Below are 17584 nucleotides of genomic sequence, written 5' to 3'. Positions count from 1 at the left end.
AAAAGTGTTTGCTTCCAAACCCGATCTTTGGGCCCTCATGATGGAGCAAAAGAACTGACTCCTGAAAGTTGGCTTCTAATCTCCAAACCCCTAGCCTATGAATAAATAAGTAAATACAATCATTAGCCCAAGTCATCTCAGTTCTAGGCAGGACAGCATTAGCATTTTATTTTACCTATAGTTTCTTTATCTGTTATTCTGTTGCTGAGAATCCAATTTTATAATCCCTATAAAAAATAAAACTAGACCCTTCGATAGTTTGAAGTTCTCTAAGATTATGTCACCATGGTCTGAAAACTGGCTGCTTTGACTTCATAGTATACTTTACACCAGGAACACTGAGCAGATGCTTCCTAACTGACGAGCCAAATGATCATCCAAGACCTTTGGCCCCCATGGACCTGAAATGGAATTGGCTGGAATAGAGGTCTAAAGACGACTGCCAAGTTCCTAAGCTTGTCAAACCTTCAGAATATCCACAGCCATTAAGACTCTATTAAATCAGATTAGCTATGGCAGCTTAGAGAAACATCTCATATCCTTTAGTCATTTAGATGTTCTCATCAAACATGTTTTACGCCCACAGATCCTTAACCATGATGTTGTTAGAAAATTAAAAACATGACATGATTGCTGTGACAAAGCTGTAAGAAAGTCACAAATAAAAGTGAGACTTAAATAAAGCAGAGAATTTTGGGGAGAAATACCTACATAATGCAAAATTACATTTAAGTAGAGGATATGTAACTTTGCTTGTTGCCTAAATGCCGGGATATCAATAAAACACTCTAAGTAGGTCAAGTACACACTGAAAGAAATATTCTAAATACTCTAAAGTATTTTTTTAAAAATCTGACTCCTAGGTTAATTAAGTGGCTCATAAATAAAGCTGATTTATTTATGAAGACAAATAGTGTTTACTAGGACCCCCAGGAGACTCTAATACACGTTGGAGAAATATTAGAAAGACTTGCTGTGAGTAGCTAGCAAGATAATAATGGAGGAAACATGATACAGATGGAATATATTTCTAAACACCCCATTCTTTTGCTCTTTTAATTTATTTTGATATAAATTTGGAACTATAGAATGGGCTGTGTTGATTTGTGGCATATATTTTAATGTTGATAGAGATGGGGTATCTTTCCACGGTCTCTTCATAGTGAAGGTGAATGTACTTGTTGCCTGCTATGATTTGTATTTGGAAGAAACCTGGATGGAGGGGGAGGACCTTGGACTTCCCACAGGGCAGAGAATCTGGACTGCTCTTCAGACCGAAGAGGGAGGGAGAATAGAGAGGGGAAAGGGGGAGAGAAATGGGGGGAGGGAAGAGGAGAGGGAAATGGGAGGCGGGGAGGAGGTGGAAATTTTTTCAATAAAATAAATAAATAAATAAATAAATAAATCTGACCCAGTGAGGAACACGTGTTTTGTCTGTATAGAGTAGTGTTTTATGCAACCCGATCTTTGCAAATTTTGAGTTTGAAGAAAACTGAAAAGCTATGCCTAGAATCCCCTAAATGACAAGAAAGAATCTTACAGATAATTTAATGCATATTGCTTATCCATGTAGCAAAAAAACTAAAGACCAGAGAAATGATGCCACTATCTCATGTGAATTGGAGTTGATTGTTACTGTATTCCAAGAGTCCACAAATTTTCCCTTTCTATACATGTTCACAACATTTATTTTTGTCCACTTTCAGTGTTTTCTGAATCTATAAGATGCTGAGATCGTCATCTGGCCTTTCTTCCATTAGGTTAAAGCATGATCTAAGGTAAGAACTTGGAAAAACATGGCTAAGAATTTCACTTATACTCCAAGAACATAAATGTATATGTATAATTTTAGTATTTAAAAAATTTAGTATTTAAAAAATTAGATATTTTGCAATAATTCCTTACATGAGTATTATATTTCAACCACTTACATTTCTCCTTCTTCCCCTTCAACTCCTCCTATTCCATCCATTTCCTCTTGAATTTATGATTTCTTCCTTTTCAATTAATAGGGTTATTCTTTGGGATTCAATAACCCATAAGGACAAAGCTAGAGGTAATGTCTTTCAATATTTTAATTTTATGCTGAAGTATAAGCATTCAAAAGTAAATTTCACATAAAGACACACAGACATATATATATGTGTGTGTGTGTGTGTGTGTGTGTGTGTGTAAGTATGTTTATTCCTAAGGTGTAAAAAAAATATAAGGATTAGAGAGAAAAAAAGAATGCAAAAGCCTCTAAGGATAAATTTGCTGTTCTCTATTACTTGGTATTTCTTCTACATAGAGTTTGTTCTAGTTAGGGAAAATGGCTTAAAATATTTAACAACCTGTGTGCAAAACAAGGGCTCACCAAACATAACCAGGCTGAAGTCATCTTGCTCAGCAGTTATCTTGGTTCTAGTGAGCAAAACAAAACTTGCAAGCCAATCTCTAGCCAGTCTCAAGGAACAGAGATGAATGGTCAGGTCTGTAGAAGTACTCATTATGCTCAGTTAAATGCTCATGTGAGTGATAGACACCAGTATCCTTACAGACTTCCTCATTCCCCGATTGCTCATTTCTGTGTTAAGTCTTTTTGTCATGAAACATTTCAGGGGAAGTGGTAATGACTGGGGAAATAGGAAGTAGCCTTTCAGGCTCATCACCAAATTCTATTGTTTCTCTAACATATGCTTTACATTAATCTGCTACTTTTTGTGGAAAATGTGGGACAAATTTGAGATCTGTGCAGAAAGTATATAATATTCCAGGCTCATTGTTATTACTGACCAGCATTGGACCTATTATTGATCAATAGACTACAGTACTGCCTCTAGTAATAGCTCAGATGCACATTTTCTAATTGAAATCTTTCCTTTCAGGATACCTAAGTATGAAAGGAGACTGCTTTAAACTGCTGGATTCATCTCCCAGCTTCCAGTGCACATAGAGATCTGTGGATTGCTACCCTTACTGTGAGTTTATCCCCAAATAAATAACCTTTGTTATACTCCTTTCCAGGCTATTGTGGAACTCTTTGAAATACCTAAACCTAAGTGATAGGCACATGTTGCCAAATAACAACTTACGTTATTTTTCATAACACATTAAAAAATATGTAGAAAAACAATTACAAACTCTGAAACAAAATTCTACCCTATCTGTCTAGCAATCTTCAATTATGTATGTTTTTTAATAAGAGAATACTGTAGAACAAACTTCAGTTACTTGGAAGAATCCCGAATGCAAAATTTTTAAAAGTCAATTAAGGAAAAGCAAAGGAGTCAGCAGAGCACAGGACAGCTCTTCCTCAAGTTCAGATAAACAGAGATGTATAGGGGCCAGGAGTCCCATGTCACTTCTCAGCTCTTCAGTAACCCCTTTTCCCCAAAGCAAAGATGTAAAATTTGGTTAATGTAGCTCATCTGTATGTGGTTATATGTTCTTGGTGCTCATGTGTGCAAGTACACAGGGAGACCAGGAGAGAGAGCTACTCAACATGGGAGCTGGGATCCAAATGTAGGTCCTCTAAAAGAACAATATACACTCTACCTCTGAGCCATCTCTCCAGGCCCAACTTCCAAAATTTTATACCAAAAGAAAAATACTGGAAGTTTAACCTTGTTAATTAGCACTTTGGAAACACAATTCTACCTATATTCTACAAACAAAAGTTCTTTTTCATTATTATTATAATTTTATTAAAATAAAGTTTTATGAGCATATTTCGGGTAAGTCATTGATGTGTACTTTTATTTCATCAGTGCTAAACCACTTTGCATGCATCTTAATACACAAAGTACCTCTTGGAGGTAAATATAGCTGTGCTAATTTTATTAATGAGTAAACAAAGGCCAATGGGTAAACAAAAGCCAGCAAGGTTAAAGGGAAACTTCCCTATGAAATAGCCAGTAACTGGTGGGTCTTGATTCTACCCTAAGAACCAGTTCCTCTGTCGTTCTGTCTTATTTCCTGGCCCAAAATTGAATGAGGATGAGGGAAGCAAGAAAAATGCACTCTGTGAAATACTGGATTAAAGGAAGAGCCAGTCCAAAAACGCCTGTGGGACAATGCGCTGGGGGCACATGATGAATGCATTGAGATGGACGTGGGACACCACACCTGATTCCCATCACCACCTGAGCCAAGATTAACCATTCACTTTTTATGGTGCTCTGGTGATCTCTTGGACTGGAAACTGTGAGTCTAAAATTGCTTTCCTGGATTGAACTCAAAGGTATTACTTGACTAGTAGGGAAATCTAGTTGTTTAAGTTACATCTGTTGATGGCGATGCAAAGCACCAGTTGTGGCAATTAGTTTAGCTGAGAATCGAACGGCCTCTGCCTTACTTGTTATGTTTCTGAGTCAGAAAAAGGGTGTGAAATTTTGAGTGTGCTTCAGTGATCCAAAGGACCATACCAATTCCACACTCCTTGCATATATCAATCAAACATAGCAACTAAATACAAGCTCCTGTAGAGTGGTAATTTCATTGATTTTTTTAACTCTCACAGAATAGACTTTATTAAGGATGTCATCTTAATTTTGCAATCTCCTTTTGATTTATAACTCCCCTCTTCTCTTACCTTCAGATAGGAGCTAATTAAATAACCTGTTTTGTGCTTAGTAATTGAACTTCATATCCATTTTATGTACTCCAGTCTAAATGAGAAAGATAATATAAATTTTTACTATGCAACTCTCATGCAAATTAAGAAGGAATGGGCATTAATCGCTGAAGAATGAGGTGTTTAGCTTGCAAATTCTGTGATAAAATATTCTAAAACAAAACATTGGTCATTTCTATGAAGATGGAGTAGACAATAAATTTTAGGAATAAATCTAAAAACCAAGCAAAAAGCAAGATTCCTGCTAGCTTGAGGAATCCATGGTAATACTAGACTTCCCGTGTTCCTGATTTTGGTTCCCACTTTCTTTTGTTTTTCCTATTTAATTTAATTTATTTATTTATTAAAGATTTCTGCCTCCTCCCCGCTACAGCCTCCCATTTCCCTACCCCTCCACCGATCCAGTCCCCCTCCCTCATCAGCCCAAAGAGCAATCAGGGTTCCCTGACCTTTGGGAAGTCCATGGACCACCCACCTCCATCCAGGTCTAGTAAGGTGAGCATCCAAACTGCCTAGGCTCCCACAAAGCCAGTACGTTCCCACTTTCAAAGGCAGCTGCTTTCTATGATGTTTGTGTCCAGCTGTATCTTGCTGCATCCAAGTCAATATTGCATTATATCCATGTCTTGACACACAAAGACAAGTAATTCTTTTGGTTAGATATTTGGCACAGAGACATTTTGTTTAGGAACCCCCCAAAGGCTTCTTTTTTTCTTTTCTTTTTAAGGATCTTATACAAAATGCCACCAAAGCAGATCCTTTTTCGATTTTTTTCTTTCTGGAACTGGAAAGTTGATCTCTGTGCCTTTTTGACAGAGCTGGTACTTTGTTGGACATCATTTTTTTTTTTTTTTTGGTTTTTTCGAGACAAGGTTTCTCTGTGGTTTTGGAGCCTGTCCTGGAACTAGCTCTGTAGACCAGGCTGGTCTCGAACTCACAGAGATCCGCCTGCCTCTGCCTCCCGAGTCCTTCAATTGGGTCTCATGTAGCTCAGGCTGTCTTTATACTCACTAAATAGCTGAGGATGACCTGGTACACCTGTTCTACCTGCCCCAACTTTCTAAGTGTGGATTTCATGTGTATATGCCACCAAACCTAGGTTCATATAGTACTGAGGACTGGACCCTATACATGCTAGGCAGGGACTGTATCAGCTAGGCCGAGCTACATCTTCAATCCATCTTGCCTACTTTGTGAAATGATGACAGTTTGATTCTGTAAGTACTATGCACCATGATAATTTAACAGCAATCTACCATAGTAATCTGACTTTTGTTGTGTTGCAGTCAGGATGCTGGTGTTAAGTACAGAGTCTGATTGAGTAGTGTGAAGCTGGAAAAGTTAGTAACAAACACAGATATATCAGATGAATATTATGACAGAGAAATCAACCAAAACACTAGACAATTCTTTTACTTTTCTTTTTTTTTTCTTTTTTGACAGGAATTCTCTTTCTAACAGCTCTAGCTGTCCTGGAATTAGCTCTGTAGATCAGGCTGGCCTTGAACTCACAGAGCTCCACCTGCTTCAGCCTCCCAAGTGTTGGGATTAAAGGTGTGCACCACCACCGCCCAGCCTGGCAATTCTTTCTCTTGTTGGGTCAAGTGTCTGGCTTTGTAGATAATGTGTAAAATAGGGTCATCAACTTTTCCTTTGTAAATCTGCTTGCTAAACTGTTTCAATTCTTTTAACAAATAGCTTTCTTATAGAGTCAGAAAGGATGCTAAGCGAGAATGCATCATTCTTGGTTTTTCCTGTGTATTCTCCCATCTGCAGTGCATCGCTAAATTCTAACACTTTTACCTGCATTTCTGTCCTTCTCAGCTATTCTCCTTACCCAGTGTGGTGGTTTAATGAAACTGGCCTCCATGAACTCATAGGGAATGGCACTCTTTGGAGGTGTGGCTTTGTTGGAGTAGGTATGGCCTTTTTGGAGGAAGTGTGTCACTGTGGGGGTGGGTTTTAGGTTTCCTGTGCTCAAGGTACTGCCCAGGGTCATGGTCCTTCCAGATGCTTCCTAATTAAGAGGGAGCCAGCACCAAGTCTGCCTCCACATTGCTATGCCTCCCCCGCCATGATGATACTGGAATGACCCTCTGAAACTGTAAGGGGGTCATCCCAGTTAAATGTTTTCCCTAGGTTACCACCACTCCCAAGGTGGAATTTTGCAGTAGTCTTCTGACCACTCTTTGGAAGGTTTTTTTTTTTTTTTCCCTTCTGGAAAGCAGTCAATTAATCTTTCTAAAAACACCAGTCACTCTCAGGCCTACGATCCCCTAATGCTTTCTCACTGTTCTTCAATAAGGTTCAGTCTTCTCCCTCTGGTCTCCACGACGGGTACATGATCATTACACTCTAACCCATTCTCAACCCAGATTAGTAAGCACAAGGCACATTTACTTTATTCTTATTTCCAGGACAGGTAGAAGTTTTTCTTGACTTTCTCTCTCCACCTCAGGACCTTTGAGTGTGCTGACAGCTCAGTCTGGACTTTTCCTCTCAGGACTGACTTATCATTCTGACTACAGCCCCTGTCCGTCTTCAGAGAGAATTTCCATGGCAACACTTTCAACAGGATATAGCCACCCCACAGAGCTTCTAGTTTTCATGCTGTGTTATGTTTATTCTTAAATAAAACTGCAATTTGCTCTTTGCCCTGCTTGCCTCTCACCTTTCTGCTGTCCAGAAGAATATTAGAAGCATAAAACAAGGGCCTGTTGTTGTGCTTACTGGAACATAGAAACAATGCTGTCAAAGTGTCTGAAAACTAAACTATTCGTGAAAATTTTTCAGTGCGTTCTCTATTTTTAAGGATGTTTAGACCATCTCTAAACAGCTAATTTGACAGTTAATACCTTGATCTGAAAACTTCAAGTTCAAGTCCACTTGGGCATCAAGTTCGCCAGTAATGTAGAGCTACAGAATAAACGTGGTGCATTGCTCAGTGGCAGACCACTTGCCTAGTGCATGCCAGGACCTGAGTTCAATCCCTGGCATCGCAAGAAACCAGACAGGCAGAGCAATGCATGTGGAAAATAAAAGGCATTTTTTTTTCTATAAGACTTAATGCAAGAGCTTGTGTAGGATGGAGAGAAGAAACAGTGGAGGTTTAAAATATAGGGCGATGGTGGCGCACGCCTTTAGTCCCAGCACTCGGGAGGCAGAGGCAGGCGGATCTCTGTGAGTTCGAGACCAGCCTGCTCTACAGAGCTAGTTCCAGGACAGGCTCCAAAGCCACAGAGAAGCCCTGTCTCGAAAAACCAAATAAATAAATAAATAAAATACAAGGCTCTGGAGCCAGAAGACTAAGTGTGGTGTTGGAATTCTATTCAAGTGTCTTTTATATTTGTTACCTAACACACCTAAGCCCGATTCCCTCAACTGTGAAAGATGATGCTCTTTAAGTTTTAAATGGATAATCTAATACATAAGAAATAACAAACAAATGCTTGTTATTAGTATCTTGACTGATAATTTCATCATCTGTATGATATATTCTTGTCCTTCCTTTTCCAATGTGTGTAAGAACTTGGAGGCTTGTTTTCTTTTGTTTGCTTGTTTGTTTTTAGAATAGAAACCTAAACCTCTCAACTATGAATCTTCAAATTATCACATTGATTTTTCCTACTGGGCTTAATTATACCTTTGTTTTCATTCTTCCAATGAATATTTAATGACACATTTCTATTTGCTACATCCTACTAGAGAGCAGTAAGCAAGGTAGTGGGGTTAGTTTACATCGCACACCCTGCTAAGAGTAGCAGGAGAAAGAGTTCGTGTGTGTGTGTGTATTTGTGGGGGGGGGGCACAATAATGGATTTCACTGAGTTTAATGAGAAGTGGCCTGATGTAGCAAGGGTGGAAACAGCAGATCTGGAGAGATAGCATCCTGGAAAAAAAAACATGGTATGTCTAAAGAAACAGAAAGGCATAGTGCATATCACCTACTAAGTCAGAATTTTGAACTAAAAGAGGATTTTAGAAAAAGGAAATGATATATGCATAAAATAGCCCAGTAGAAAAGTCATGGTACCTATATACCCTGGCTAAAAAAAAAATGCCTTTTAAAAACACACGGTGATATAACCTATGCTCTCTGGATATTTGCATAGGATCCATATATTTTCATAAAATATTCTCATGTTGGGGTGGGGAATTAAAACTTCTGTCTCAAATGAGCTATCCATCTTTCTGAATTTCTCTGTGGCAGGAACTATGCCTTCACTATTGTATATCTAGATCCTATTTGGAGAATTTAAAACCACTTTCTGGACTCTGAATACTAAATTACTCAGAATTGATTAATGAGCTAATTGTTCAACCTTTCACTTCATTTTTCCTGTGTATACAATTTAAAATCCTTTTGTTAGTTACATTCTCGCTTAAATTCACATCCCATCCCTGTTGAGATTAGCGATCAGACTTCTAATTAGCTTTCCAAAGTGTGTTTGTGGGCTTATTTCTTACACAAGTGGAAAAAAAATGAGTATCAAATATAGAAATTGTTAAACTTTTCTTTAAAGCCTTATGTGTCAATAATATAGTATCTATCCATGCCCCACCAGTGAGCCCCATAAATAGAACTGACAAAATTATGTAGACAACTCACCATCGTTCCTCAGGATTAGTGGTGTGGGTGGCCCCAGGACCTTGTGGTTCGTCACAGTATTGGTAACTACACAGGTATAATTCCCAACATCGGATTTTTCTACTTTGGCGATATACAGATTCCCAGTCTCTTGAGAAACAAAGCGGCGGTTATCCTGATAGGAAGGGTATTCATTGAAGATCCAGGCATAGCTCAGCTCTGCAAGTACAAGAATCATCATTGTAAATAAGTCTGTTGACCCTGGAAGCTTGCTGCCTTTAGAATAAAAGTGGTCAAGGTAGAAACTTAAATTGCTGCTCTTCACCTTATAAAGTATAAATGGGAGGTAATCACAAAAGGCTTCCTACTGTCAGTCAATAATGCTTTATTTCAAGAGGACTAGAAGATACCCTAGAAGACGACTCAGAAAGACCCAGCCTTTAGAAGTCAAAGGTATAAGCATGTGCCAAGTACTTTGAAGCAAGTTCTAAAGGAATCCAAGGTTAAAGACCCAAATATATAACCTTGACATAGTAATGTGAGATGCTACCCTGGCTCTTTTTAGATTGCTTTCCTTATGCAATAATAATCACTATAGTGCACTGGATTATAGGTTTGCATAGTCTTCTGTGGTATTAGATGCAGTTCATCCTTTTCATTAACTCAGGAGCTTTGACACAGAAAAAACAAAGTAATGAATCAAAATTCTTAACCCTTAGCTGGGTGGTGGTGCACACCTTTAATCCCAGCACTCAGGAGGCAGAGGCAGGTGAATCTCTATGTGTTTGAGGCCAGCCTGGTTTACAAGAGCTAGTTCCAGGACAGGCTACAAAGCTACCTAGAAATCATATCTCAATAAACAAAAACAAAAAACAAAAAATCTTCACCCTTAAACAGAGTAATCATTCATATTCACTCCATTCTTTTCTTGTCTTCTCCCACTTTCAACTGAAATTTCTTCTCTTCTTACATAGAACGTTGATTACTTCTCCAAAATTTTAATAAGAGGGTAATTAAGTGTTACCAAATACACACTGGCATCTTAATTATATCACACATATAAATATGTTCTTCAAAATATAGTTCAAAAAGACATCTCCATAAGAAAGTGAGTGTGGAGTGGAAGTCAGAGAAGCATGCTTACAAATACTTCCTCATCCCAGAGTGCATTGTGACAGTCCTATCTAGAAATAGTCCTTTGACAGCTCTTGATTTTTCATAAGGATTAGATGAAAATTTTGTGACTAGCCACACAAGCCCATGTTTTCAATTCAAAGAACCCCAGACGACAATGAAGTTCTCTGAGTGGCTTCAGTCAGATGGCTGGCACCATCCTGTTCTAAGAACATCAACCTTTTCAACTCCGGGCACTTCACCCTTCCTCTCTGTGAAGTGAGAGCCAGAGATGTGTCCACAGCTGAACCATGACATACTGGCTGCTGGCCCTGATTTGTTAAGATGGCTTTTCTCTTTAAAAATCACTTTGCTGGGGGAAGGAAAGAAAAAAAAAAACAAGATACACTGGGAATCTCTGGTTATAGAAATATTTGGCTGAGTTACTCCAGGCCATTCTTTCATATGATCTTGGTTAAATTCTAAACGCATGATGGGTTCTTGGAAAATGGCTGAAAGGCCACTTGAGCTTTGTAAAGAGAGCACTAATTACTGATGAAGGCATCTTTGCTGTTTAATCCTTCAGTGAATCCCAACTCTAATTGAACTCAACTACTGAATGTGTCACAAGAAACATGTTTTGCCTTAATAATCCATTGTTGACTTACAAAGGAGGGGTTGTGCAGATTGCCCTCCCTTTATTCCAGAATTATAGCATTTCCACATGCATTATTTTGGAGAGCTGTAATTATGTTTCTATGAGAAAAGTCAATCACACTATGTTTGTCCATGTAATTAGAGGTAACTCCATTGCTACTGTCAAGAGGACAGTGGGCATAAAAATAAGTTCTTCCCAAGGTCATGGAGCAATATCTTCTGATATAAAACATTCTATCCTGGAAAAAAGCTTGTGAAGAATCAGAAAGTACATGAATCTTACAAGGCTCAGGAAGTAAACAAATTTCTACATCTCAGGAAGTTCCTGAAACTCAACACATCTATGAAACCCTTACTCAGAGTCATATAAGTAAAAGACTTCTGGGAAGGAGTGACTCTAAACTCAAGTAATACAAGGAACTCTGAGGAAAAGGCTTTTCATGGTTCTCACTCGTGTGAGGTAGGCTTTTTACTGATGCATTATCTGCCTTCAAGACATCCTTGCTTCTATAAGTAAATCCTTACCCATACTTCTGTAACTAACAGCAATTAACTTAATGCTTTACTAACCTAGACATGGCAGGACATAGTTTCTTTGGTCTGTCATTAGCATTCCTTCTGGGGTAAATAAATATTTGTTTATATTTTCAGGAAAAAATACATAAGGATGGAGAGGTGACTCAATATTTAAGAGTACTTGCTTTTCCAGAAAACCTGGGTTCAATTCCCAGCACCCACATGGCAATCTCCTGAAACTCCAGCGCCAGAGGATCTGAAGTCCTCTTCTGGCACTTAGGTACCAGGAATACACATGTTACACAGATGTACATGCAGTTAAACACCTCATAAATATTAAAAAGAAATCTAAAAAAAAATTGTAAAATTTCAGACACCAGTATGTTGCCTATTTCCAAAACAAAAGCAAGCAAACAAACAAATAAACAAAACAAACAAACAAAAAGACACCCAAACTTTAAGATAGGAAAAGACTAGATAACAGGTCACGAGAAAACATAATCTAGCAGGGACTCCTTCCTGTAAGAAAAGACTTAAAAAGGTCAGCAAGGCAGACAGTGTGCTCTGTACTTTACTCCATAATCGTATTTCCGGCAAGCCCTGCTATCTCTCAGCAACCCAGTTCTCTAATATGGACAGGAATGACCATGTGACCTCTGATAAGCTTTAAGAAAATTTAACTATAAGCTAACATTTCCAAAGTTATAAAGTAGACATTACAAAGTAATTTACGAAGACAAAATTAAATCAATTCACACTTCCCCAAAGAGAGCTGAAATCAAATATACAAAACTATATTTTTTTTTCCCTTGAGATATTTTTTTAAAAGTCTTGTAGTGGCTAGTGGTGGCGAAGTCCTCCGAATTCTGAGGGAGGAATTTAACAGCCAGAAAGCAGCTATTAGAAGAAAGACATCTGGTCTGGTATTTTATAGAGGGAAAGTGCCGAATTTGAAATCTGTGTTACATAAGGGAGACCACATAAACTCTCCCATTTTCTACGTCTTCATCAATAAAATGGTGACAATTTAAACTGGGATATAGGTACATGTACTAAGAGTCAGTCTATACAAAAGTCATCGAAATGTCTGCCAATTTGTAGAGCTTTGGGTTATTATCTTGTCTGTCACCAGCTTAATAATTATAAAAGTAAAATTGTTTGTTTCATTTTATTCCTTCATCAGCATATCAATGAATGGGTTTCATGAGGCTGTTTACAGACACATTTGCCATTATACTTCCTCTTCAATTATTCTACTCCTTGACGACTTTCACATTCCCCCATCTCTCTTTTAAAAATGGATTCAGTAGAGCTTGAGATGCAGCTCAGTTGGTAAATAGGTTGCCTAGCATGGAGGGGGGCATAGGCCCCTAGCCTCTAGCCTCTAGCACTACAGATGCCAGGTACAACAACGCACATCTCTAATCCTAGCCCTCAGGAGGTGGAAGCAAAACCAGAAGTTCAAGGACAACATCTCCAACAGAGCAAGTTCAAGGGCAGCTTGGTCTACGTGAGATCCTGTCTCAAAAAAAAAAAAAGAAAAGAAAAAAAAAGAAAGAAAGAAAGAAAAAGTATTCAGCTAACACGCTATCTGATACATTTGAGAATAAGTTAATTTCTTTAATTTTGCTCTGTTTGTGACTTAAATGCCTTGGTGATTTCATGGGAGACACAATCAACTTTAAGTGCACACCACAGCATCACTTACTATTTGGTACTTGAATATGACTCTGTTTTTCATTCAGCCCCTAATTCAAAAGGTCACACGATCAAGTCATTTGGCAAACACTTTTCTTTTAAGCAATTTTGGTAAGTATGCTGGTCATTTTTTGTCTACTTGCTATCAGCTGGAGTCATCTGGGAAGATAGAATTCAGTTGATGAGGAACAGCTCCCATTAAATTGGTCTATGGACATTTTCCTGGTTGATGATGGATATAGAAGATACCAGCCAATGTGGGTGGTATTTTCTCTTGGAAGGTGGTATGGGATATATAAACAAAGCAGGCTGAGCAAGACAATATTCCGTGTTCCTCTGCATCAGTCAATCCCTGTCTTGAGCTCCTGCCCTTACTTGGACTGTGGTTGGGATATATGAACAAAATAAACCTTTTCCCCAAGGTTTTTTGTCTAATCTTTACTAGACTATTATGAAACAAACTGGAACAATAAGCAAATGTCCTTGAAATATTCTACAGAGCCTTTAGTCATTTCAAAGTATTTGGATTTTATTATGCAATGAGCATCCCCTTCCCCCATATTAAGCTCTAGTATCCATGATTTCTATACAACGATGTACTGTATCCTGGAACTGTGGGCCAAAATAAATCCTACCCTCCTAAAGTTCTCTCTCTCTGTCTCTCTGTCTGTCTTTCTTCCCTCCTCTGTCTCTCTGTTACTCCCGTATCTGTGTTTGCACATTTGTAGAGACTAGAAGAGGAAATCAGGTTTCATGCTCCGTCTTGGTTCACTTTATTCCTTCTGAGGTAGGATCTGTCACTGATCCTGATACTAGACTGGAAGTCTCGAAGTCTCAGAGAGGCTCCTGCTTCTCCTCTCGCCAACAGCACAGGAGTTAACAGTAGTGCACAGTCATGTCCAGTTTTATATGGGCTCTAGGTCCTAAACTCAGATCTTCATGTTTGTGTAACATGGGCTTTTACCTACTCATCAATCTATCCATTCCCCCATTATGCTGCCTTTTTCAGTAGTTTTATTACCAAAATAAGGCAAATAGCTAATACAAAAATTGGTAGCTAATTTGCTCTGATAAACCTGACCAGTCTTTGGGACTGGTTTGCTGGAGGAATGAAGGAGAATTTGGAACTTTAGACTACAAAACTCGTTAAATACTAGTTCAACTTTGTCATAGAATCTTTTCTAGTTTAATTTCAGGGACAATTTTTGGCATATCACTTGACTCCATGATTTCCATGAACTCTAACTGGGAAGTTGTAAATTATCCTGAGGGGTAGGATTTATTTTTAAATTGAATAAAGAGCAAATGAAAGCTAAGGAAGAGATGATGATAAAGAAAGAGAGAAAAAAAGGTTGATGAAATAATGTTTTAATAATCTTGTCAAATTGTAATAACAGTATGATGTCAAAACTTTCCATGTTCCAAAAAAACCAAACCTGAATTGTCAAATGGAATACCAAAGGATATTATAATATTTATAGGAAAATGAATGGGACTAGAAATCATTATGTTAATAAAAGAATACAAAATTAGAAAGACAAATATCATGCTTTCTCGTGTTTGTGGAATCTAGATCTCTCTCTCTCTCTTTGTGTGTGTATGTGCATGCATGAATATGTGTTTGTTTGTCATGAAAATAGAAAAAGACTACAAGAAAGGAGGAAGAAAATTTCTGAGAAGAGAGAGTGCAAAATAAGATTAGTGGATATATGTGTCCAGAAAACTAGAAGTAGAACCTGTAGTGCAGAGAGAATAGAAGGGAGGAAGCAGGGGAGGGAGCAGGGTGCTGCAAATAGGAACAAAGTATGATAACTTTATTTGTAAAGCTGTATGGTCATAGCAAAACCCATTTCCTTGTAGGAGGACCAAAAAGTAATCTTAAGTAAAAAAAAAAAGAATATCAAAGAGATGGCTAAGGACCCTTATACCACCATTTCAGCATCTCTCTTTTTGTAAGTAACTCACCCTGAAGACCAGGGGAATAGTCTCAGCTGGGGAATAGGTAAAATAACAATGTTCAACTGAATGCTCAACCCCCAAACAGGACATCTCCAGCTGATAAATTAACTTAGTTTTCTTCATAGCAAATATCACTACCTGAAATATTGTGTTTCTGTTTGTGTATAGGTTCTAGGCCATCAGGAGGACTGGAAGGAATATAATCCAATAACAACACAATATCAAAGCAGACAGAAAAAATAGTAAAAACTAAATAGCACCAACATATCATGTCAGATTTTTAGACTTAGAAGATATGAAAATTCTGAGGCCTAGAAAAGGTCAGGGTGAGACATCAAAAGATGGCTAGGCAGAAAATGACCTAATGTTTCTGGCAATGCTCCTGTTCCAGCATTCTGCTAGGACAACAGACACCCTTGGCATTTAAAAGTAAAGAATACTATTGTTAAACCACTCAACAGACAATATAGATTTCCCTGAAGAGCCAAAACCTATTTTTATCAGAGCAAAACATTAATCCATTGGGTTATATAAAATGCTATCAACATTCCAAAAAAAGTAAAGGGAAGCAAATAAAAGAAAATAAACTCTCGTGTGCTGCAATGAGCAAAAACCATATCCCACTCAGTTTGATTTCCTCTGGGACTTCCATGCAATATTTATACTTACTCAAACTTGACAGATTTCTTTTGATAAGTTTTCACTCACTAATTGCTCTGGAAGTGACAGACAGTTTCTGCCCCATTGGCAATTTGTGACAACTGAGTAAACAGATATTTGGAATGCAGTGTATTAAACGGATTGTGAAACTTCTGATGTTCAACAGAAAAGACTAAACGTTTATAATGTGGTACTAATTAAGGCAGAAGGATCTAGCAATGACTTTCTGATTTGGAACATCCAAAGTGACTGGAAATTAACTCAAGTCTTTAGTCTTTGAATAGGCCTCTAGTTCTTATCTATGGACCAAGAGTAGAGAATTACTTGGCTATTGTTTTCTGAAAATAAACTAATCAAGGGATAGTTTAGGCACAGGTGCTCAGTGAGCAAAGCTACTCTGTGTGAATGTATTCTTCCGACAGACATGCTTAACTTTTCCTGACCCCAGTTTCTTCTCAGAGTCATGTGCTTACTGCATTGACTTCGATCCCAACAGTGGTAAATGTGTCATACTTTAAAGGATGCCTTTCTTGAATCCTCACATTTTAATTTTGGCCTTTTCTACTTTGCAGATCCAGAAAATAAAACCCAGAGAAATTCAGGAATGGAGCATGATGGCACATTTGGTACACAGCATGGACAGGGACATGGGGTGGACTCAATGTATGAAAGATTGGGCTTTGTATGGCGGATGTGTGTTATTAACTTCTTTATGGTGTGGTGATAAGAGGTCTGTTTTCCTTATCTGGAAGTTGAAGGAGTAGAATGGGATAATCCATTTATCTCTTCTAACATTAAGAATCCATAATTTCTACATAAATGTCAGTAAATATGACAGTTCATTTGTTGGTGAAATAAAGTGAGAAGAGAACCTCAGTAAGAACTGTACAGGTAGTTATTGTGAAGTCTGAAAATGATGCTAGTGGGCTGGAGAGGTGTCTCGGCAGTTAGAAATCATTCCTGCTCTTCCAGAGGACTCAAATTCAGTTCCCAACTCCCACAATAAGTGCTATACAATTACGACTGTGAGTAATTACGTCTCCAACAGAGTTGATATCCTCTTACAGTTTCTATAGGCAAAAATGCACATACACACACACACACACACACACACACACCCCAGTAGATTAGTTGGTTGAATCTGGGTTGTGTTTTGTAGGAAATCTAGACAGGGACAGAGTCTGAGCTTTAACAGAACAGGTGTCCTTATCTTTCATTGGTTTTAACAATACCTGACATAGCTGGGTGGTGGTGGTGCACGCCTTTAATTCCAGCACTCGGGAGGCAGAGGCAGGCGAATCTCTGTGAGTTCGAGGCCAGCCTGTTCTAGAAGAGCTAGTTTCAGGACAGGAACCAAAAAAGCTACGGAGAAACCCTGTCTCAAAAATCATAAAACAAAACAAAACAACAACAACCAAAAACAAAACAATACCTGACATGCTTTTTGTGCAGTGTTTGTGAGGATGAATTTGAATGGAGGTGTGATTCTGTGGAAGTAACTATGAAAGATGTGTTTGAAGCAAATTTGGAAGTGATAGAGCCCATGTGAATGTGTCTGCTGGTTCACTGGCTGGTCAAGCAGTTGCTGGGCTCCAGCTACTTATAAAAGCTGAACTCCTGGCCCAGGAATAGACAGCAGTGCTGACAAATGCTTGGAGATGCTAAAGATTGGGGTTGGGATTAGTTATTAGTTCCCCTGAATAGGACACATAACCACAGGGGATGATCCCTGGTTTGGCTGTCAAAAGACAAGGACAGAGTCTGAGCTTCAGTGTTTA

The 17584-nt window shown here is 38.3% G+C and overlaps 1 protein-coding gene across 6 annotated transcripts in view; it reads right to left on the bottom strand.

Annotated features, from left to right (window-relative positions):
* The window catches only part of Cntn4 (contactin 4), a 995812-nt gene that overhangs the window by 209573 nt on the left and 768655 nt on the right, over positions 1 to 17584 (bottom strand). For all 6 annotated transcript variants that reach the window (XR_005972615.1, XM_041635217.1, XM_041635207.1 and 3 more), the window contains one exon: positions 9225 to 9422. Coding sequence is in view for 5 of the 6 variants with exons in the window: in XM_041635217.1 (XP_041491151.1) it covers positions 9225 to 9422 (198 nt within the window). In the remaining variant the exon portion in view is untranslated. The remainder of the gene's footprint in view (positions 1 to 9224; positions 9423 to 17584) is intronic.

The sequence above is a fragment of the Microtus oregoni genome, unplaced genomic scaffold, assembly GCF_018167655.1.
Source record: "Microtus oregoni isolate MIOR12 unplaced genomic scaffold, Mior012 000002F_ref0000024, whole genome shotgun sequence".
NCBI classification, from domain to species: domain Eukaryota; kingdom Metazoa; phylum Chordata; class Mammalia; order Rodentia; family Cricetidae; genus Microtus; species Microtus oregoni.
Note: the sequence above shows the minus strand (reverse complement) of the source record. Positions and strands in the feature narration are given on the sequence as shown.